The following is a 24,096-nucleotide window of genomic DNA, read 5'->3' as shown; positions in this document are numbered from 1 at the left end:
CTACCAGCTCGTTTAAGTTCAATAAATGTTGAATGCTGAGATTTCTGTATCAATACTGCAGCATTTGGACCAACCTCCCAGTGCTTCATAAAGAACCCATTGAGATGAAGTTGATGCTACTCAAAAAGTAGGTAGGATGAAATTTTCAAATGAAGGAGCTTAATATTTAAATACATGTCCAAATGTCTAAATAATGTTCCCTGAATGCCTTCTGCTACTATGCGCACTGTAGGATATGCAAGTTCCTAACATTTCTGGAAACTAGACTAGGTGCCCTCTTGACTTCTGACACTTAAGTCTGATGTTTCTGGACATAAGGTTTTGACTGCAATCATCTGTGTACAGCTGTAGCAGCGAGACTGTAGCAAAAATAGAATAAAAATATTTTTCTCTGCTTATACTTAGATGAGAGCCATAGCATTTGTAATGTCGTCTGTTTTTCATAATGTTCAGTTTAGAAAGTTGACATTTGATTAAACAGTTTGAATTTGCCAAAACATACATTTTAATCTTATGTTTAATACCACATTCTCAATTAAAAGCTTCAGAAAAAGACATACAAATCACAGTAAACCCACAGACCTAACATATTTAGTACAATTTCTGAAACTGTTGACTAATATTTTCTAATTTCCTCACTACTTCTAGTGGTGCACAGCTGCACCATTACTCCCAACAACCATCAGACATTTAAACAGCCAGTTTTTAAGCGTTTTACTAAACACACTTTTATATTTAGTATTTTGAACATTTTCCAATAGGGTAGTGTGGTAGTTAAGTTCAACATCTTAAAAACCTTCACTACATTAACAATGCTTTCTAACGTCAATGTTTATAATACTACTGCCACCAAAGGAAAGCTAGCACAGCTCATTCACAGTTATGAACATTTCCCTGGATTTCTACCTTTCACATAAGCACACCAACGCTGATGAACACCATGCTACAAGAAAGTGTATTACACAGGATGGTGTGTCATTCCAGAATAACTCCCATGAAAAATGATTCCCAACAACAAAAACAAGACCACAAATAGGTTTTAGGACAAAATAATCTGTTTCATGCTCCTTGTCTCATTGGGTTTAACACTGGATTCAAGGTCATGAGTATTGTGACTCTGTGGAGGTGACCTGACTAATTTACAGTGATCAACAGATAATGCGGTGACTGTAAACAAGTCATTCTGTAACTATCACTGCCTTCTAAATGGAGTCATCACATAGCTGCTGAAAAGAAATGTGTATTATTTCACATCCACAGAGTGACGAATGTAACCAGGTAATTAAATTATGTCATTGCTGTGCCTGGAAAATCCTTATTTATAATTCTGTCTTGCCTGTTAAGAAGAACTGAATTTCGTGTTAAGGTTAGAAAGCAATTATGCCTAAGCTCTGCTTGTGCAAAAAAACTCTATGAAGGAAAAGTTGGAAACAAAACTCACCAGTTTCTTCATCTATGCTGAATCTCCCCAGGCCACTGCCATCCCTTATGGAATACTGGATCTCCCCATCTCTTCCAGAGTCCTCATCTCGAGCAACAACTTGCAAAACACTTGTACCAATGCGGGAGTTTTCCTTCACAGATCCAATGACAGCAAAGTCAGGAAAATAGGGGGTATGAAGATTTTCGTTAACATCCACCACTTCAACTTCCACAAAAGAAAGAGAAGACAGAGAAACGGGGCGCCCCTTGTCCTTGGCACGCACAGTCAGGTTGTAGAACTGCTGCTTCTCGTAGTCGAGCTCCTTGTTCAGGCGGATGGCGCCGCTGGCTTTGTCGATCTCAAACCGCCCGTTGTAATCATTCACCAGCGAGTAGCGGACTTGGCCACCCAAGCCCAGGTCTGGATCATGAGTTTCCAGCCAAGCTATGACAGTGCCAACTGGCAGGTCCTCAAGGACCTTCACATTGTAGCTGGATGGTATAAAGGCTGGAGAGCAATCATTAACATCATCCAAAAAAACCTTCAGAGGCACAACAGAAAACTGCTGATGGCCACTCTCTGCTCTGTCCCTAGCCTCAATCTTCAGAGTGTAGTTTGCTTTTGCCTCCCGGTCCAGTTGATCTGCAACATACACCACTCCCGTGGAACTGTTGATACCAAATTGATGGGTGTCTGTCAGTACTGAGTAAGTCACTTCACCATTAGATCCTAGGTCTTTATCTCTGGCTTCTACCTGGATAATCTCTGTACCAAGACTTGTACTTTCTAAAATATTAACCGAGTAACTCTCCTGTAAAAAAACAGGCTTGTTATCGTTTGCATCCTCCACAGTGACAGTCAGCAGTCTCCATGCAGATTTCTGTGGATTACCTAAATCATAAATTGTAATATTAAGGAGATAGAGCTCTGTTTTTTCACGGTCCAAGGGCATGAGAACACTAAGTATCCCCATCTCCATGTCAATGTTGAAACAACTATCTACATTACCATCAGAAATTGTATAAAGTACTCTTCCATTAAAGCCTGAGTCTGCATCATAGGCTTTTATCCTCAGGATGGTGGCACCAACTGGCAGATCCTCTGAAACCTTTACATCAGTAGGAAAGGATTTGTCAAAATGCGGTGCCTGCCTGTTGACTGAATAAAAATCAAGAAAACCATCTTCTAAATTCAGCTTCACATTTGCTTTTGCCTTTTTGAGCAATTTTTCTGCTAGTTTCTGAGCAACTCTAGTTTCTCTACAGCTAAAGGTCTTTGAAGACACTTTCCCATGAACTACTGAAATATTAACAAACATAGCATCAGCAAAGTTCTCTCCATCAGTTGCCGTTATCTTAAGGCCAAAATTGCTGTTCTTTATGCCGGAGTTAACAAGAGATTTTTTAAGCTGCAGGACACCAGAATCTGGATTTAAATAAAAAATGCCAAGTTCATTTCCAGAGATTATTTTGTACTTCACAAGCTCCAACTCATCTATGTCTATTGCAGAAACAGCAGTGATGTGACCACCAACAGGAAAATCAGACGAAATCACTCCCTGACAGGCCACTTTTTCAAAGAGGGGTTTGTTATCGTTGACATTGCCTATGTATATGGTGACATTCACCTCACTTTCATGGCGGTAGGGAGAACCCCAGTCGGAAGCTCTCACAATGAATCTGTAGCTTTCTGGTGAGGACTCAAAGTCCAGTTCTTCAGATGTGCTGATGACACCTGTAAACTGGTTTATTGTAAATGGCAGTGAGTTCAGACTGGCAATACTGTACGTGATGTATCCATTTTCTCCCCTGTCTTCATCAACTGCTGACACTGCCAAAACGCTGGACCCCACTGGGACACTTTCATTGACAAATGAACTGTAGGAGAGCTGCTGGAACTCCGGAGTGTGATCGTTGGCATCTTCTAACCTGACAGTAACCTGTGCTTTTAAATCACCACCTTTGTTTGCATATACTTCTAATTCATAGAGGTCCTTCTCAATGATTTTCAAAGGACGAGCAGTAGTAATAAGGCCTGTGTTGGGATTGATCTTAAAATACCCAGCTTCCTCACTTGGAGATATTCTGTATTCCACACCCTGTGGCTCAGGCATCAACTTAACTACTGCAACCACCACACCAGGAGGTGAAAATTCACTGATCAAAACATCATATGCTTCCTTTTCAAACTTCAGGGGGATACTGTCCTTCTTGGGACTAGCAATGTGGACCAGTTTGACTGCAGAAAATTTCTGAGGAGATCCTTTGTCCTTAGCTTGGAGAGTCAGGTTATAACCATACGGGAAGCTGTCCCAATCAATAGGCTTTCTTTCTTTGATTTTGTACTCATTCATCCATTTCCCTTCTTTAGTCAAAAAGAATTGCTCTAGTGAATCTCCAGCCACAATAGAAACAGATTCTATTTCTCCATTGGCTCCTTCATCTAGGTCATCAACGTTAACAACTGCATAGGTAGGTTCCTTGTCTGATGGGAAGGGAATATGGGTCACTACATTTATTGTTGGGGCATGTTCATTTATACGTTCAATGTGAACATAAAGCTTGGCAGTGCTGCTTACGCCATTGCTTCCATAAAGCTTCATCCCACGGTCCACTGCCAAAATCTCAAGGTCATATCTGTTTTTCTCATCATAATTTAACCGGCCACTTAAGGAGATAACACCACTTGTAGGATGAACTGAGAAGAGATCAACTTTATTTTTAAAGTAATAATAAAATTCACCATTGGACCCAATATCCGCATCTGTTGCGGTCACCTGTGCAATGCTAGTCCTTAAAGGAGTGCTTTCTGCTATCGTGACAGAGTACGTGGTTGGTGAAAACAAAGGTCTTAGGTCATTCATATCTAAAACCTGGATGTTCACTTTTGTCCACGCTTCCAAGTCCTCTCCTCTGACAGAACCTTTTACCATCAATAAATAATTGTCCTGGATTTCTCTGTTCAATATAGCAGAATTCCCACCTTTAGTCCTTATTCTGAGGAAGCAGAAGTCAGCAATGATGACTTCCTCTGCTTTAAAAAAGCCCTCATCATCACCAGACACTATCTTGTACTTGATATCCCATGAAAGGTCAGCCATGGTAATGCCCATCCTCGTCTGACTGTTGACATAGGTCCTGGCTGCAGAATTCTCATACACTGTGGCATTGTAAGTGGAATGTGTGAAGTGAAAGCCAAGTGGGGCAGTCCCGTGAGCGACCTGGCAAATGGAGGCCAGGAGCTTGACAATCAGAAGGACAAGGCATGACGGAGGTAGCCGTGAGCCTGACCAGCGGCCCATATTCACGTCCATCACATCATCCTTTCACCCTGTGACAGAGAGAAAAAACAGGAAACAGTTGATGAAGAGATAAAAACTGTATCATGAAGTGACACGTTGTCATGATTTAGCATAACTTGGTTTTTACTTAAGGAGAAATCCATCAAGGTTTGGCCCATATCCTCCCATTCTCCACACCACTCAGGATTTTCCACACCTGGGTCAGGTGTCTCATCAGTCACCCTGGAAATCTGAGTTCTGATTCTATTTCTCCAAAATCCTTGTCTCACAGAGGAAAACAGATGTGAACTAAACCCCTACACATGTCAAAATTACTTACTATATTTCTAATCAAAAGTAAAATCTATGTAATATCGATTCACCATATTTTTAACAAAACAGGAAGAGAGAACACTATACACACACACATAAACAATCACACCAGCTCTGGGTATTTTCACACTTGTCTGAGTAGTATATACATACACATGTGCACATACGGGCACATATATATAGCTACATATATACATGTATGTACACTTTTTTAATATAAAAGACCCTACCACATCCATACACGTGTACATAGTCCAGAATAATAATCACAGTGAAAAAAAATTAAAATCAGCCACACATATTTGTATCAGTTTATATAGAAGAATGAATCACATACAGAAATTTTTGGTTTTTACTTATCACCAGCTCCAACTAAGCCTAAACTTGCTTGTTTTCAGAGCATATTGGAAAATTCATTTTCAGCCCCAATGTTTGGAAGAGAGACAGAATTTTCATATGTATGTAGCACTGTGATAGTCAAATGTTACCTTTTTTTTTTTGGTCAGTTAAGAATGATGAAATTTGAGCCAGCAAGAACAATAAAAAGTCATTATACAGTCATTACTTTAAATACAGATACATTCAGAAAAGGCCAGGTGCCTCACTTCAAGAATCTAAATTGTGAGGTCAAGCAGAGACAGAGTAAGTGGAGGCACTGGCTGAAGGTTGCTGGAGGGTACTGCAGAAGCTGGGAGCCAAGTCCTGCTTATCGCTTCCCCCTTGAAAGCAGAGGAAAGGAGCCTGAGGAAACTAGGCAGGTGCTTACAGTAAGGCAGTGGGAATAAACGTCTCTGTTACAGAGTACATGCACTGCTACTTGTGAAAATCATAAAAATTGATTTTAAAAGGCAATCATTGAAAGACCCAATGCACATACACGTTGTTCTCATTGTCATTTAAAAGCTGCTTGAAAATGTAGCTTTCTCCAAGCTAGAATACAGGGAGGAAAAGGATAGGAAAAGTTGTCAATAATGACAGAGGTTAATTTAAACTTCCAACATGATTTCAACTTCCCTAAGGAGATCTATAAATTGCCTGCAAGTTTTGGAATATGAATTCACGTTAGTTATTACCTCCAATGTAACAGAGGGACTATTGCAATTTCAGTACTAACAACAATCAATTTATCATACTGATATTGCAATGTCCACACACAACACTTAACTTCCTGATCCCAGTCTATAACCCATTGTTTAACACACTGATCAATTTTGTCAATTCTCCCAAGTGTTTGTCAAAGCACTCATCTTTCAATACACTTATTTTCACATGCAGTTTTCCCCCTGCTTTGTTTCCTTCTTATTTTCTTCTTATTATACAAAAAAAAACCCAACCCACCAAAAAAAAGGAAAGAAACTCTTTAAAAAAGAGAATAAAAATATAAGATTATAACACCTTCTGGACCTGCATTCCCCAGCAACCAGCAAATTTCATTCATGGCAGTTCCTTTTCTGAATATGCCCACTCAATTATTGTGCATATACCATGCGAGTCCTACAATTAACATCTTGTTCCATACAGTTCATACATCAAATAAGCACAATTCTCCAGTATGCTTTGGGTACATGAGGGAACAGGTCTCCCCACGCTCAGGTTGACCTCCAGGAGCCCCAGGATGGAATTTTTCTACTTCATCTAAGATTATTTTATTGTTGTCGCCATTTTGTTCAGCTCAAAGATCAGCAGTGGCACCCTATTCTTCAGCACAACAAACATTCATCAATTTAATCCACCAGTATGAAAATATCAGTCACTTATTTTCATGGGGCCTCATGTGATCACTTTTGAGTACTGACATTAAAAGCTGTTGCTTCAGACTACTGTGGGAGATGATGCTAGTTGTATTTTATATATATATATATATATGTGTGTGTATATATATATAGACATATATATATATATATATATATACACAACATACAATAAACTGCGGAGGAAAAGCCAGCCAATGAAAGTGAGAAATTCTAATGAGACACAACTCATGAGAAAATAAAAGGCTCTTCTATGAGGTGCATTATTAAAACAATCAACAGACAATCACTGTATTGCTGCCTTTCATGAAGAGCATTTCAGCATCCTTTGTCTATACTACAATACCAGTCCCTCCCCCTGCTAAGAGAGAGAATTTTTGCTGGCTTACAAAAGATACTGATATGTTTCATATGAGCACCTAGACTTCTTCCACCACAGTTCAGCAACTTCCTAGAAATTCATTTTCCTATCCTTTGGAGTAAGGAAATGAATTGTCTTATCCTGTTTATGTCTCATTTGGTGGTCTAGTTTCTCCTGTCCATGCCATAGCTCAGCATGAGCTGGTTTCTCTGCATCTTTCAGGGTTGTCAACATCAGGTTTTCAAGTCCAGCATAACTGGAAATCAGTTTTCCTGAGAACATCATCGCTACAAAAAAAATTATTCGAAACTTTACTTTCAGCCCTACCAAAGGTTACAGACTGCTGTGACAGAGAGGCATCAAAGTAGATATTTACAAAGCTCTGTGATTAAGGCAACCTAACGAAAAAGTTGTGTATATCCTAGGCAATATAACACAACAACCTTATGCTCCTATTCCATTTATCTTGTAATTTCTAGAGAAAGCCAAGGCTAAGACCGAATCTCAAACACACCGCGGCAAACCCAGTCATGTCAATAGTCCACAAAGTTTTAGGGGTTCAGTGCAATCAGTATCAGTCCTGAAACACTAAATTCCACCTGGAAGCAGCGTATGTATACATGTGTGTGTGTGTGCACGCGCTATTGAAAGCATGTTTTAGCTATGTGTACATATGTATACACAAACACACAGTTTGTGTATTTTTAGGCAGAATTTCATGGTTGGCACTGGAAAAATTGGACCTTTTTGTCAGGCAGCACTTTCAGAGTTTGATTTCATTTCACATGTGGTATGCAGAGTTGTAAAAAGCTCCTCATTGAAGTTATTCATCTATCCATATATTTATATGGCTATCATCATTATATTATATGAAAGTCCCAATGGATGAGCTATTAAGCTGCCACTTGGGCAACCCAAGAATGTTTTATTCATTTACTGAATTCCTTTCTTCTGGGATATTTATTTTTAAGGGCTCATAATACATACATACTTAACACACAGGAAATGTAATGAGATAGGTTACAGAAACAAAGTACAAAGCAACCCGCCATAAATTAGGAGGCATTTCTTTAAAGGCACTTCTTGTCAAAAAATGTTATGGTTTCAAGTGAAGAGAAGGGTTGTGATTACTTTTGCTTGGTTTTAAAATGTTTAGGCAGGAACTACTAAAAAATAAAATCCCCTGGTACTGCCCAACATAGTTAGTATGAAAGAAAAAAAAAGGAAAAAAGAAAGGAAATTAAGGGGAAAGGGAACTGGGAAAAGGCAAAAGCTTTCTGAGAGAAGAAAACTGCTCTACAACAGCAGCAGAGACTAAAAGGAAACAACTCCCTTCTAACTACCCACGGAGGTGAAAAAATGACACAATGTAGCAGTCCAGCATCTTTCCACTCCACCTCTCATCAAGTATTCTGGCCTTGAAGTGGGAAGGAAAAAATGGAAAAATAGAACAGTGTGTTTTGATTTTTAAATACTCTTTAGAATAAACTTAAACATCATGGAGAACTCTATAATTTCAAATTCAGTTCATCATTCGAGTCATTTCCTGTTGCTCCTTGAACAAAGACTAACTATGTGACCCAAACCTTGCAGAATAGCTGCAAGGACCTGTAGGTGGCTGGTGCTCCTTAGAGGAATGGAGAGAGGTATGATCATCATTCCTTTATCTCATCTTGGCTCTGGCAACGTCCAGTCTGGGCTGCATCCAAACATAACACCCCACCAGACAGAGACGGAAGACCGAAGTCCCAGGAACTGCCAGGATTCCTGCACACCAAGAATGTGGCTCTAACTCAATGAGCAGATAGGAAACAAGTGCTGTGTGTTCCTTGGTTCGACTCCTTCTCCCTAGGCTAATTTTTCTAATTCCAGAGATCTCTACACCATAAAATACTTGAAAAAGAAAACAGTGCATATGTCTCTTGGGTAAACAAGAGCCAAAAGGTCTTTTACAGAATATAAAGAATACAGCAGGCAAATTTCTTCAGCAAACAGGAGGAATAAGCTTTTAGCAGGGCACAGAAGGGATAACAGAAGAGCCTTCTCCTCTCTCCCTACTTTACCTCCAAGCCCAGTTATACTCTGTGAGCATGTTTCCAGCTGGCCATTAGGCAAATTAATTCAGGTGATGTGACTAGCTTATACAAAACAACCATTAAAGACTTTTTTACATGACCTTTGAAGACAGAAGAAACCCATCTGTGCTTTAACTTCCAGCTTCACTCAACGAAGGGTGAAGAACCCAATGGAGTTCTTATACGTAGGTCCTCTGGGCTATGAGGAGGAAAAAGCAGCTTCTCGACTTCAGATGACAAATTTCTGAGAGTCAAGGTATTTATGCACCAGTGTGTATGGGGAAAAAAAGGGATCAAGAAACCTTGACTTAAAGGTTTTCATGTTAATTAGTATTTCTCTTGGTGAAGCTGGGAAAGGAAAGGTATCTCCTCACACAGGACAGGACTGGTGACCTCATGGTATGGAAAAATACTACAGTTTGAAATTACTGTTGCTTCCTTGAGAGAGTTGTCACAATTCTCTTTCACATGGTAGCTATTTAAATTTTACTAAATAAGCAGCTTTAGAGTAAAAAAGGTATATGTGAAAATGTGAAGGTATTTTTAGGAAGCAGAAGAACAATAACACCACATGCACATGAAGCCTGAAGAGTATGTAGAGAAGTCATGCATTCACTGCAGGAACAGAAGCTCTTGATTTCTTTGGAAGTGATCTTAATTTTACAAGGTAACTCCTTTCACTCAAACGTCAACATAACAACAGCCAATCCATTCTTGTGGTCTAGTCATCAAAGCACAAATCCCACAAGCTTGCCACACAGGCATGAAACCTCTTCTTCTCAATGTTCTTTTCTATCAACAACAGCAACTTGACTACACAAAAACTTCTGCATGACCAGGCCACAAGGATCTGCAAAATGGATAAAATGAAGATTGCAAAGCATTGTGATAGGTTTGCAGTTGTCACCTATGAAAGGCTTACATCAAGCTGCATTAGTGATAGAAAAAATTTGACAACAAATGTTTTGTCAATATTGCAGCCAGGAGGTGAGAGCCCGTGTACATCAGTGCCCTCTCTTGGAAGCACAGAACCACTAAAAACTCTTCCGAACTCATGGAAATTAGTGTTTAGGCATATGGAAGATATCAGTCTAGGAGTTTAAAGACCAAGGTGCCATTCTTCCTGCAAAGCTCAAGCACAGACTAGAGAGAGACATGGATTTTTTAACTCTCCTCTTATTACACAGGCAATGTTGTCAATTACACTAGCACGTTGTCAAATGAATACTAAGGGAAAAAAGCATGTTTAAACAACACTTTTCCTAGCCAGACAACTTCCTCGCACTCCACAGCAACTTGCCCAGTTAGGAAAGGCTAACAATTTACTGGCCAGGAAAACAAATCAGAACACAGAGTAAGAATTTAGAACTTGTGCCATACAGAAATGAATTAAAGATGTGTGTTCAAATTTAGGCAGGTGGGGAAAAAAAACCTTACTGACACCAACAGATTTACAACAGGAAATATATTCATGGAGCTACCTGCTCCCTGATGAGCACGAAGATCTGCTTTTCCATATATATGATTATATCATGATGTGTTTATCCCCAAAAGAGAAGGTGAAGACAAAATGATCATTTCTGCAGAGTAAGCCCTTGCAAGAGACAGCGCTATAAATCCTAACCTTTCTCAGAGCTGCAAATCCTCCTGCTGCCTGCATGTCATTCCACACGGGAGACAGGCCGCTCAGCGTGTAGCAAGTGTAATTCAGGCCGTCCCTAGGAAGTGAAGATTTAGCCACCCAGCTGTATGTTATGAATAACTTTGTTTTGCTAGCAGGTGCTGGGGATTTTTCCATACAACACCAATTTTTGGCAAGTATCAGTTCATCAGCAAATGCTTCCACTAGCGAGCAGGAGCCGGGCATCATTTTTCTTCCTGAAGAGAGGGTGCAAAGGGTCTCCTGGACTCTCCCCTCGAGGATGAAACGTGGCTTGGGGAAATGGCAGGAGGAGGGGGTAGGAATAATTTGCTGCCATGTGAGATCTGTCAAAAGTGAATTCCTGGGAGCCACCTTACAAAGGATTTGAGCTTGTCCCTTGGTGGTCCGCCCCCAGGGAAACAAAGGCTGATAACCAGTTTTCATGCTTTGTGTGTCTCAAATCCCCCCTGGCTCCTGCGTCTTAGTCACTGTAAAATGGGGATGGCTTTGGGGCAGTTTCAAAAAGAGCTAGTTATTTTCATGGGGACTTCCTTATGAAACACACTCAATAACATTATTTCTTGCTTATCTGGCCTTTTTTTCCCCCCTTATGTTTTACTCATAAATCTACTTTGACCCTCATCCAAAGAGCTCTAGCTTGAACGCTCTTTCAAGGTGCCATGTCAGCAGCAAAAATCCAGCACTGGTGAGTCCCACTCCTGTCACTGCTGGTCTTTCCCGAGCTCTCCCTTCACCACCTTCATCCAAGTAACTTTGGATCCCCTCCAACAAACCAGCTTTTTACCAAGCTGCACCTCTGATCCTCAGGGGCAAGAGCTCTACTCGTACACCCAGAGGCTACTGAGGGTGGGGAGCAGGACCACAGCCTGCCATGGGGCACATTCCAGCTGCATACAGTGGGACTTGAGCAGAGATCTGACTGGGCTCTTTGCAACTCTGCCCTTACCATAATGCAAATAATAATAATACTACAATTGAGACCAGATAGTCTTTTGTACAAAATCCTAGAGCAACCCAAATCTCAACACTTTTCAATACCTGGTGAAACACAACAATGGAACAAGCACTTTGTGAGCCGCAGCACTGATGTGAATGGGATGACCCCGCAGCTAAAAAAGCACATTCCACCTTTCCCACACAAGGCTCAGTTCCCACCATGAACTCTCTTCCACGCTTGTTTTCCTGAAAACTCACACCCGCTAGTCCCAACTGCTGCTGGTTGCTGCCTCCGGTCTGCTCTGTGTTTGGAATACTGCACATACTCCTTTTGACAGCTTTCACAGGCTTGTATAAACTATTTGGATATAGTTTATAGTAAGAAAGAAGTCCATGAGATTTACAACTACTGTTTCCAGGGCCATAATAGGTATGTAGGTATAAGGACTGCAGTAAGCTGTTACTCTCAGAGGAAAAAAATACTATGTATCTCCCTCAGACACTGTGTGTGGGGAGGTATGGCAGCTCAAACGGTCCAGACCTTTATATATGGGCAAATGAAGGAAGATTGAAAATAGAGATGCATATACAAAAGCTTCTTCACCGTTGACAGCTCCATGTAAAATGCACAACACAAAATGGAGATTAAGGAGAAAGACTGTCAGGTTGGACTAGGTGATATTTAAAGATCCCTCCCAATCCTAATTCTATGGTTCTATGATTATGAGATGCCAAATCAAAATCATGATTGTCCAGTAAGGATTTTACAAAGAGACTGTAGGATAAAGTTTTTCACTCTGCACCAAAGAAGACATATGAATGTATCCAGGTGCCTTTAAGAAAATTAAACAAAACAATTAAACAGAACAATCACTTGAGAAATAGCTAGATCTTACTAGACATGAAGAAAGAAAAAAAAAAAATTTATTGATGCTAGGAATTGGATTATTGGTTTTGCAATGCCATTTCTCTGCAAGATAGCTGTGACACACAGCAACAGAAAGAGATCATGATGGAAGTGGAAGGAGAAAATATTTTGATTGAGATTCTCAACAAGTTTGAGATTTGAGAACAAAACTTAGATTTAGCAATGAACATTTTTCCTTTACGGCAGGACAGGAATCTGCAGGGTGCTGGCACTTGCTGCTGTGTCACAGGCATAACACGGAGCTGCTTCTGGAGCAACACACTGGAGCTGTCTACAACCAACTAGAGATATCTATGTGGGTCTGGCTTCTAGGCACTGCAGAGCAGCCACCTTTCTGAAAGCCAGCTCCCCAAAATCTGCCTCTCGGTGGCCCTCTGATGAAAGTGTCTCTGAAAACTTGGACAAACTGTAAGAGCCCACAACTATCCGTAAAAAAAAAAAGAAAGGAAAAAAAAACCAAAATAAAAGACTGTTGATAAATACAGTGGCTGCTCTCCAACTTTTTCTGCAAAACATCAGAAAGTTTGTTATTTGTTCAAACAGGCAGTATCTAGAGAGAGGGCTGTTGCCATTACTTTTTAAAATTACATTCAGCTCAGGCCATAGTAGTTGGTTAACCTGCCTAAGTAAGAAGCCATCCACAGCTGCATCAGGTCAAAGAAATCACACTTTCTCTCAGATAAGTGGAATACACACTGCAGACATCATGTTGGAAATAGAAAAGTAGATGGAGTCAGCCTTAAAGCTAACAGTTCTGAGAGAAACCTAGAAATTTCCTTCCAACTCATATGTTAAGGTTCAATCACTGCAAAGAGGTAAGCTCCCCAACAAAGCTGGCCTTGGACTGCTATATGCATTAAAAATGCCCAAAGCCTTACAAGGTGCTAAATCCAATTATTTTGAAGGGGATAAAATAATATACTATTTTCCATGCACACAAGGGAGTGCTTGTGGCACTCAGAGAGACAGATCTGCCTTGGCTATGTGGAAGAACTTCTGGTACCACCTCTGGTGCCACCTCCACCAGTCGCCCCTACCCAGAGACCAGTCCCCAAGGGAAAGGCACAGCACTGGAACTCTTCTGCACGCTGGACCTCACCTGCATTCAAACATTTCACCCATACTGAAACCACCTTTCTTCCCCCCTCCAGTGGTTGGCTCATGCACAGATATTTGAGATGATAACCACTTTTTAGCTAACCACAGCTTCAGCTTTCCAACTCGGCCAGTTCAGTCACCATAGCTGGGAGTCCCTCAAAGCCAGTTGCATGTTTGGAAAGGTTCAACTTTGTAGGCATGGCTCAATTAAAAGCTCCACAGAGCAGAGATCCCTATTTAAAGCTGAACTGTTCTCTTTTGTTTATTTATAGCAAAACCATTAATTGCTAATCACATATTTGTTTGCTGAAAAACCAACACTCCAAAATAAACACCAAGTTTAAAGACTGTTCACAGAACACTGAACGGTATCAGGAACAGTGCTAAAAATGTAAATCAGAAACATCAAAATGCATCAGGACTTCAACTGGAGGAACAAACAACCCATTATTTCTGTGCCAGAAAAGAGGTTACCCATAAGCCACCGGTTACCCACAGAGTCATCTACAGTCCAGCAGTTATTTATGTCCTGAAGAATAACAGACATCATGGCAGAGTATCTGTTGAAAATATCTTCATGGCAATCAGGATATGTTAGATTAAATGAGGTATCTCTTAATGCAGATTTTTGATAACCACCTTGGAAAAGTGCCTTTAAAATATTTGGCATAAGAGGCAGAACCTCAGAAAAAGTATATTTTCATTTATGATCTAGTTTCAAATATCAAAATCATACAAAATTAAAAAAAGAAGAAAAAAGAAGCTTGGCTTTCTTTTAGCTCTCCTCACTAACAGAGCCCCATGCTTCCCTCTGGAGAAGCATGTTCCTCAAATATCTACAGGAGCACTGCATGGAAAGCCAAGGAAAACTAGCCATACAGAGCTTTGATCTCTGCCCTTTCTCTGTGAAAGGCACTTTACACAAGCACAACAGCCCAGGCTTCATGGAGAGCCTCACCACCAGTCACACTGGGAAGCAGGAACAAACTCCATTGCACACTGCTATCTACCTCCTGCAATTCCTGTGGGTACTGGACTTCTCTGAGGCACCCACACTCACTGGCTGTCACAAAAGCTTCGACTGCAAAGTGCCTCCACCTACCCTGACAGCACTGCCCTTGAGGTCCCTGATTTTTGTGCATAGTTGAAGGTCAGGTCAGTGCACACACTTAGCCCATTTCTAGATGAGGAAACAGGCACAGCAGCTCAAGCCCCATGCCCCAGGTTACACAGGAGACCCCTCCCACATACTCCAGCTCTCACTGCCTCGCTATGCTGCCCTTGGTACCTGCAAAATCTAGGGCAGGAAGGCTTCCCTACAAAGCAATACTCGCCAGCATTTTTGGCCTAAATTTTCAGAACACAGGGTCATTCAGTTGTGTTTCTCACCACCACTGCAGTGACTACCATTCAAAACTCATCACAGGTCAGGAGTTTGAGTTTGGTCTTCAAAATCACATGTAGATCTTGGAAAGTTAAGTGGACACTGATCATGAAATGGAGACCAGTAAGGCAGGGGTAATAAGAACAACAGGGGTATATTAGTAACACTGACAACATTATCAACAGTGTTACGACTCCATTATGTTGTTGACAATGGCAGCCACTAGGAAGAATGGCCGCATCTCAATGCCTCACCCTTTTCTATTTGTTCTGGAGTCAGGATCACCTGCAGCCAAAGGCCAAGTTGCAAAGCCTGCGCTCCCAAATCCTGGGCATGCACACCAAACACTGGCTGGAGTAAATCCTCTAACCATGCAAGGCAAGGTCCCCCTAACCCTGCATTCATCATGTCTGCCTCCCGTACATCAGTCTGCCGTCAGACTCCTTGGTCTGACTGCTCCCTGCCTCTTGGGAGCCCACACTGTAGTGGTGCCACACCAAGTCCCCGCAGATAAATCTTCTGAATAGAGCCACCCCATCCCGTAGACACTTTGACAAGCAGAGGAGTTGGTAGTCAAGTGGCCACCTCACATCACATGCTGAACATTCAACCTAGTGCTTGCCAATAAATGGGGCAGGTCACACGTCCCCAAGCTGCTGATCCATGTTCCCAAAACACAGACAGTCACTTGTGGGGAGAGATAAGATGTGGTTATGTCAGTCACTGGCTCTACACCTTCTGTTTGTGCACCAGGAGGGGAGGACTCAGTGCTGGCAACACCATACCATCCCCACCTGTTCCCTCAAAACCCAGGCTGCTCCATCATTTCTGCCTCATCCCAAGGGTGCCATGATGGTGTGCAGCTGCCAGGAGATGCAGTAGGCAAAGGTACATGGATACTCCCTCTTAGAGCATCCCACAGAAGCAAGCTCAGGCCACATGTTCACCATTTTCTTACCATTTTTCTTCTGACAAGAGAAGGAGAAAGCTGCTCAGCTGAAATAAAAAGGACTCCAGCCTAAGTAACAACACTTAACTCATGCCCAGTGAGGCTCACTGCTCCTGAATTTGAAACCTCCGTTTAAAATGAAGTTCCATATAACAAGGCATTACTTGCAAATAGCTCTTCCTCGGGCTTCACCACGCACTGACTGAAAGGCAGCTGCCATTTCAACCTGACCCCTGCAAATCTCCAGAAAGGTAAAAAAACAAAAGAAGCTGTTCCAGAGAGCATCAGGTCAAAGATCAAAATCATTGGAAGTAACTTAACCTGTTTCCTCTGTGTTTTAAGATAAAAGTATATGGGGGGGGGGAAGGGGGTAAAAGAGATATAGAACAGCAATGTAGGTATAGAATACCTACAAATCCACACAGAAGGGGGAAAAAAGCAGCATGCCTTGCTTGTGAAATTATTATGGGTAAGGACAAAATATCTGTGTATATAATACAGTTCTATACCACTTCGATAGGAAAAGACTGCCAATAACTTTCGGCATATGAAGGCTGCTGTGAGGACTTCAATAAAACTGAGTGTACTGTAAAAGAGCCTTCTCATATGCATCCCTAGAATTTATCTTCAAATGCCACTTTATTAAATTCTGTATTCTCTGGCTTTTGGAAAAAAGCTTTTATTTTATTAAATGAACTACACAATATATTGTTTCTCTGAAGAAAAAGCATCAGTGGGAATATAAAGTAGTTCTTTTAACACTAAAAAATGCATGACGTTTTGAACTTGAAACCAGCTCGCAGTAAGTGAGCACACTTCTAGTTTGAGTGAGGGTGTACACACACACGTACAACCCATTTCATCACGCCCAGCTGCCCTCATACCTCATGTAATTACACAGCCTGTGACAGTTACAGACATTTCAGAGTTTAAATCCTTGCTGCTGTATATCTAAGGGATATCCCAACGAGGATATTCCAACGAGGTCTCAAAGAACATGAAAGCATTAATTCTTTTTTTGACATGCAAAAATATTGCTCCCAAGCAGACATTCCTCAAGTGCATATGAAAGCATCCTCTGCAGTCAGTGGAACAATCAGATGCGCTGAAAGCCGTGGAGGTGACACACACAGAGCTTCATGCTCATGTGCAGGATCAGTGAAGGGCCACGACAGACAGTGCATCACCGTGTGAGCCTGGGCACCACAGCCTGAGGCTCCTACCAACTTCTTTGCAAGAGTTGCAGACACACTGCACAACTAAACCTAATTATATTCAGACATAATCCTTTCATGCCACAGCTTGGTGATCACTTTACAGCAGGATAAGCCACCGTGGCCACCAAAGCAGCTGTTCTAGACTCAATCCCCCAGCTTTTTCCTGTTGGGTTTTTCTTGTGTTTTTATTTTTTGTAGTTTGTGTGTGTATCCACAGTATGGCATTGTTTTTGTTGTCGTTATTGTTGGTTTGGGTTTTGTTTATTTGTTTTTTGTTAATTTTGTTCTCAGTGGGTATTGAGCTGCCCTACTGCAAATATGCCTGTGAACAAAAGGGAGGGAGGGAGACGGGAACGGGTGCCTGGGGCAGGCAGGAGAGATCCTTTCCATGTCCATGGCAGCTCAAACTGTTTGTTAAACAACAGCCGGAGTTGAGGCAACCAAGATGGTGTGTAAAGAGCAGAAAGTACCTTCGAGAAACATACTGAACACTATCAAAATACCCAAGCCTTAAATAGACACATGAAGTATTTAAATGCTTTCACACCCATAACAAATTTTGTTTACTGCCCAGCATTTAAACAGCTTTTTCTTTACTATTGTAAAATTGTTCCCAAACAGTGTGAATTTCATGTTACAATGAATAGTAGCACTCTAACCCCTATTTACAACTCATTCAGCAACATAACTCCAGAAATGGCACTCAGGATTTCCACACTTTAAGAAATAAAACCAGTTCTTGGCTCAAAAGAATTTGTGTGAATTAGCTGACAAGAATCACTTCCTTTTGTTCTTGCTCTTTGATATAGAATATTAAAGGAAAAAGAGACTCACTAACCAAGTAATATGAAAAACTTTTATTAAAACCATTAGAACCACGACACGTTAACGTCCCTCTCATAATTATATGCAAAATGTTCAGTATCCAAGGAAACAGTGTAGTAATGAAGTTGGAGACTGCTGTACAAATGCACCTTCTAAATCACCACCGAAAATGTCTATTCCAGAGGGACTGGCCAGTTTATTAGTGTGTGACACCCTGATTGCTTAGACATGCTACAGCTTAAAAACAAAAAGCTAACAAGCTACTTTTACATAAAGGGCCCTTTTGTTTCCCATGTATGAACAGCCCCTTCTTAGCATCTAGTTACAGAGTTCCTCTGCAGAGCTGAAGATTTCTCTAAGCCCGTATTCACCTCCATGGGAGCTGTTCAGTAATGATGGACACTAATCAAACTGCATAATCAGCAACAAATGAGGCAGAGATGCTGTCCTTTGCTCCAAGTTCTCAGCAAACTGAAATGTGCAATAGGAGAAATACTGAAACTGTGCTCTTCTCTGAAGCCCATTGGTCTGAAAGCCACTTCATTAGCACCAAGCACTACCACATATCAATTCAAGCCCAGATTATTAAAATTAACTCAAAAATGAACACTCATTCTCCAATACCAACAGCTCATGCTCTGGGATGTTTCCTAGGAAGGCAGGCTACAGTAAGGAAGCCAATGCAAAATTAACTCCTGCTTTTTGGTGTTAGCACTCAGAGCATCATGCCAAACCCCTGGGTTTTGGGCTCAATTTCAGCAAGCATTCATTTATTCTCCTGATTTCTGTGGCAGCTTATTCCCCCCCAAGGACCACTGAATATAAAGCAGTTCCAGTGGGTTCAACCACTCTGTCACGCTGAGGATGAACTTTGGTATTCCTCCCTTCCAGTACGTCTGACAGTTTATAGGAGCACATACCTCAACATCCTTGCTTCTCCAGATGCCCCTGCAGTCTTTCTGTGTGACCTTTACATTCCTTTTTGGCTCATTCTTTTCCATGACTGACCGACAACACACACAGTAACAGAACTCTGTCACTATCCTGGATGCTTTCAGGGATGCTGATTTGGTAAAAGAGGTTCCAGCACCTTCGTGCTCCCTCCTCTTTTGTGCCTTGCCTCTTCAGTTTTAACAAACTTTACTCCTTTCCTGGTGTAACCCTTGTCATCTCTGTAAGATCTAAATGCAACTTGTCTGCCCTGCTCTTTCCACCCACACTGCTTTGGGGCAGGGGGGAGGTCGGTCTTGTATCGTTTGAAGAACTTTCACATTTTCAGTATATTCTGTTACTTTTTTTTACACTTCCCCTCTTCTAGATTGTGTAGGGATCATCCTCATTTTTCCACCATGAACAGCGTCGTCTCCTGGAACACCTCACTGCTTTGTCTGCTGCTTTCTCTTCTCGAGCTCCAAAGCTCACTTTCACATACCACAATAAAGATCTTGCCCAATTAACCTTTTTAACTGGCTCCTATGGTTAAAATGCTTTCTAAAAAGGCTGTACAAGTTCAGGCCATAGCTTTCTCTCACTACTCCTTTTCTCTCTTTGTCAGTATATCCCAGTTGTACAGCATGCCCTAATGGGAATTTCTGCACTGTATCAGTATACCTACAAATCTGGCTTATAGCACCATAATTATCTGATTACAGACTAGCTAAACCCTTTATCTTCTAAAAGGCATTGCCTTGTACCCTTGTACTTTAAGCAGTTGTGCACTCAGAGCAGTTGAGTGAAATTTCTCATTTCTGCTCCATTTTACTGAATGGTCAGCTCATCCACTTCAGTAGCATTAGGTTTTTATTTTGCCTATGACCAACAGCCATGACAGCAGTAATGTAAAGAGTATCAAACCTTTCTCAAAAGGCACATCAAAGATGGAATAACTAGAAACACTATATGAAACACAATGAAGTCAGAACCCAGCAATGGTCACAACCTGTTAGTGTTGTGAGAGCTGGTGCACCTTTCTCAGGCCTGTTCTACTTAATGCAAAAATCCAATCAAGGCTGGTTAATTCAGAAAATTCCAGTCTGGAAGGGCATGAGGACATTTCAGCAACTTCCCAACATAAAATACTGCTTACGCAGACTCACCATGAACTCAGCAGCAAGGAAATGCTGAGGAGATTTGAACAAATTCAATCTCTAATAGGCAGGTGCTGGATGCAAAACTGCAAATATGAACTACCTTCACAAAATCCAGTGCCAAAAGGGTAGCTCTCCCAGCCAAGTCAACAGCACCCTCATTTTCAGAGGTACATGACACCTACAGCTTGGTTCAATGGGAATGTCACTGTTCGCTACCATGGGAAACTTGAGCTCTCCACCTCTTCCTGTTTCAGTTTATTTATTGTGGTTTATGCTTATCTGTCTGCCATGAATGTCATGAGGTTTAACTCGTTTTGGTCTGCAAAACACACTGAGTTCCCCTGGAAAAGCTGTATATGCAATCACAGTAGGATCCCTGCAAGATAATTTTCTTGGCATCCCCAGAGGATCACGCACAAGCAGCCAGAGGACAACTCCAAAGACAAAGTACTCAAAGCACTAAACTCTCAGCAATCCCCATCTGTAGCTTGAGGATCAGAAATTTCAGGGGCAGCATTTTGGTGCAACACATAACAAAACTGCTGTGGGAGTTACAAAAAAGTGCTGGCAAAAACATTATCAACAGCATCTTTCAGCATAAATAAACCAAGTAAAAAAAAAAAAAAACAACAAAAACTTAAAAAGGAAATATTAGGGGGAAAAATGGAAATCAGAAATACTAACAAAAGCACCATGTGGGTTTCTTAAATATCCAAACAGCTTAAAGTTGCCCAGACTCCTGTATTCATTAACTGTTCAGGACACAGATTTATTTATTTATGGCTCAGAAAAGAATTCCCAGCTCAGAAGCTTTCCAAAGAACAACCCTCCCCAGTTCTTCATGGGCACCTCAGCCAACTTTCTCTGCCATTTCTTATTCTGATGCTAATGCAGTTCAAACAACCCAACCCTGCATTTTTTATCTATGCAATAAGCCTATCTTTAGGTCACTTGGTTGTGTCAGTTTAAATCACAACATTCCCACAGAGAAAAATCTGATCATTTTATTTACTTCTGGGGACAGAGAAGGCAGAAGAAAAAAAAAACTCATTATAAAAACACTTTTTTTTTTGTTTGTGGTGCCTAATTCAAGCTCCTCTGAAATCTGTGTGAATTTAAACAGCAGCTGAACCACAACAAACAACAAATTTTAATTAAGATTTGCTGTTACCTTCAAGACAAGCTACCCTGAAAAAACCTGACTATGCACAGGCCTATCATATAATCATATAATATCATTAGGCCCTATCCAAAGTCTGCTGGAATAAAGGCCAAGATTCTATTGATCTCTGTGGGTTTCAGATCTCTCTCCTTTGTAAAATAAGGCTGGATTCTGCTACTCCAGTTTTCACAAGCATCCACACAGGAATATTCACAAGGCTTCTCACAAGAGGGAAAAACCGTGAAGACATCCATGCAAGGTACTGGATTTATTCCAGATGTGGAACTGTTTTTAATTAATTTGGAAGCATTTGAAGTATTCACTCATTAAATATGCTTTGCATTTTACACATGCACATAAGAGAGTAAGAAAACCCAAAACTGAAGCCAAAATCATAATGTCTTATTAAAAAGACTCTGACACCACTTCTAGCAAAATTAGGCTCATATGAAGACAAGAGTTACAGCACTGCCATAACACACCAACATCCAAAATATGCAGTTCCTGCACTGCCCATCCATCGCTAGGTAACCTCACCTTGACCTGCAGAACTCACTGGTTGGGAGCTCTCCTATCTCCACTCAGCCCTGCACCTCTCCACACAGGACACTTCCCACTGTGCCCATCCCCACCACACAGAGCAATCCTTTAAGTTCAGGATAACTTCTCTACAGAAGGATGAAACAACTTATGGTAAATCTATGTGCCAAATCTTCCCTACTGGTAAAAATCATAGGATATCATGAGTTGGAAGGGACCCACAGGAATCACTGAAGTCCAGCTCCTGGCCCTGCACAAGATAGCCCCCCAAGAATCCAACCATGTGCCTGAGGGTGCTGCCCAAATGCTTGAACTCTGTCAGGGTGGTGCTGTGAGCACTTCCCTGGGGAGCTTGTTCCAGTGCCCAGACACCCTCTGGGTGAAGAACCTTTTTCTGATATCCAACCTAAATCTCCCCTGACACAGCTTCAGGCCATTCCCTTGTGTCCTGCCACTGGGCACCAGAGAGAAGAGATCAGCACCTGCCCCATCTCTTCCTCTCATAAGGATGCTGAAGACCACGATGAGATCTCCCCACAGTCTCCCCCAGGCTGGAGCCAGGCAAGAGGGAGGTTGTGCACAGAGGCAGGGCAGGTCCACAGGCAGAAACTCCAGCACAGACGAAGCGTGGGCACGTTTCTGCTCTGTCTAAACCTGTCTCAGGACACCACCCACCACAGCAGCGGGATGCTCCTTGAGAAGAGCACCGGTACCAGCCCACACTACGCCCCAGCGAGCCCCGCTGGGTGCTCCCGGCACGCAGGGGATTCAGGCTAGGCCAGCTGTGCCCACGCTCGGTGCAAAAACCCAGCCGCGGACAGCCGGCTCCCGGTGTTCCCCCGGCGGTGCCAGGCACCGGGATCAGCGGCTCTCGCCTCCCCTCTAGTGGCTGACCCGCCGCCGCTCCGGGTCCCGCCGCCAGCGCCACGGGCTGCACGGAGCGGGTGTCCCCCTGCCCTGGCACGGCCGCCGCAGCCCGGGCTCCTGCTCCTGGGCTCCGTGCCACGGCCGGACAGCAGTACTGCTGCACAGGGAGAACGCGCAGGGCAGGACTGCGCACATCTGGGCAGAAGCACAGCTCTCCTGCTTCCACGGAAGACTTTCAGTTTTGAGATGAGGTGAGTGAAATTGCCATATAATAGTATGAAGAACTACAACTAAGTTCAGAAGAGTTATATTTTTAATTATCTCTCTTAGACATCCAAAATAATAACGTATTTGGTGACAACAAAACTCTCAAACTTTTCCTGTCCTATCAGACAACAATGGTTTTGTCTCCAAGGGTCAAATTTAATTCTAGCGATCACCAAGCAGGTCAGGTTCTCAGTGATCACAATTCTACCAAGTGCTACCAAACTCTGTATGATGTTCTGTTCACAACCAGCAGAGAAACATTAAAAACCCCCAAAACTTCACACTTCTTCACAAGCCATAGCTTTTTTTTTTTTTTCCCCCTAAAAAAACCCCAAGCAAGAACATTCCAGTTTCTTTCCTTTGGTTGCCAGTGCTAAAATATGCTAACAGCATTAAGGCAAGGGACGACTTGAAGAGCTCGCAATCTGTATTCAGCATAATTAGCAGATGCCAATTTAACTTATTACTGCTTCTTATACTGCTTTCTATATTATAAAAAGGATGTCAATGAAAACCTGTTATCTAAATGACTGTTTTCTCAGTGCTGATATAAAGCAACAATAATGGGAAAATAAGAGCCACAGAGCATGTGTTAGGAAATATCTGATTTTGAAATAGCATTATAAACAGCTACAGTAAAGAAAGAAATTAATTCCTGCAGACAGGAATTTTCTCTCTTCCTTCACACTTTGTATTTTTAGTCTGTTTTTAAAGTAATTACATATTTGGTGGCTTTCCTGGTTATTAAAATAAGCAATGCAACATTTCTGGCAAAGCGACACCACTAAATCAGGTTGCTCAACTGTCTCAGCCACTTATGATTGCAAAGCATGAGAAATGAGCACCCTTAAGATGCATTTTCCATGCAGAGAACTAACAGCTAAAAAGTAAGAACACAAATAACACAGTTAGAGAAAGCAAAGCAAGCCCTACAATCAGCCCCTTCC

At 41.7% G+C, this 24,096-nt stretch overlaps 1 protein-coding gene across 1 annotated transcript in view; it reads right to left on the bottom strand.

Annotated features, from left to right (window-relative positions):
* The window catches only part of FAT3 (FAT atypical cadherin 3), a 338,586-nt gene that overhangs the window by 312,639 nt on the left and 1,851 nt on the right, over positions 1-24,096 (bottom strand). Inside the window, exon 2 of the mRNA XM_008634940.2 lies at positions 1,442-4,753. Coding sequence (XP_008633162.1) covers positions 1,442-4,736 — 3,295 coding nt within the window. The 5' untranslated portion in view covers positions 4,737-4,753. The remainder of the gene's footprint in view (positions 1-1,441; positions 4,754-24,096) is intronic.

This window comes from Corvus brachyrhynchos, unplaced genomic scaffold (genome assembly GCF_000691975.1).
Source record: "Corvus brachyrhynchos isolate BGI_N302 unplaced genomic scaffold, ASM69197v1 scaffold44, whole genome shotgun sequence".
Classification (NCBI taxonomy): Eukaryota; Metazoa; Chordata; class Aves; order Passeriformes; family Corvidae; genus Corvus; species Corvus brachyrhynchos.
This window is presented reverse-complemented; position numbering and strand designations above follow the sequence as displayed.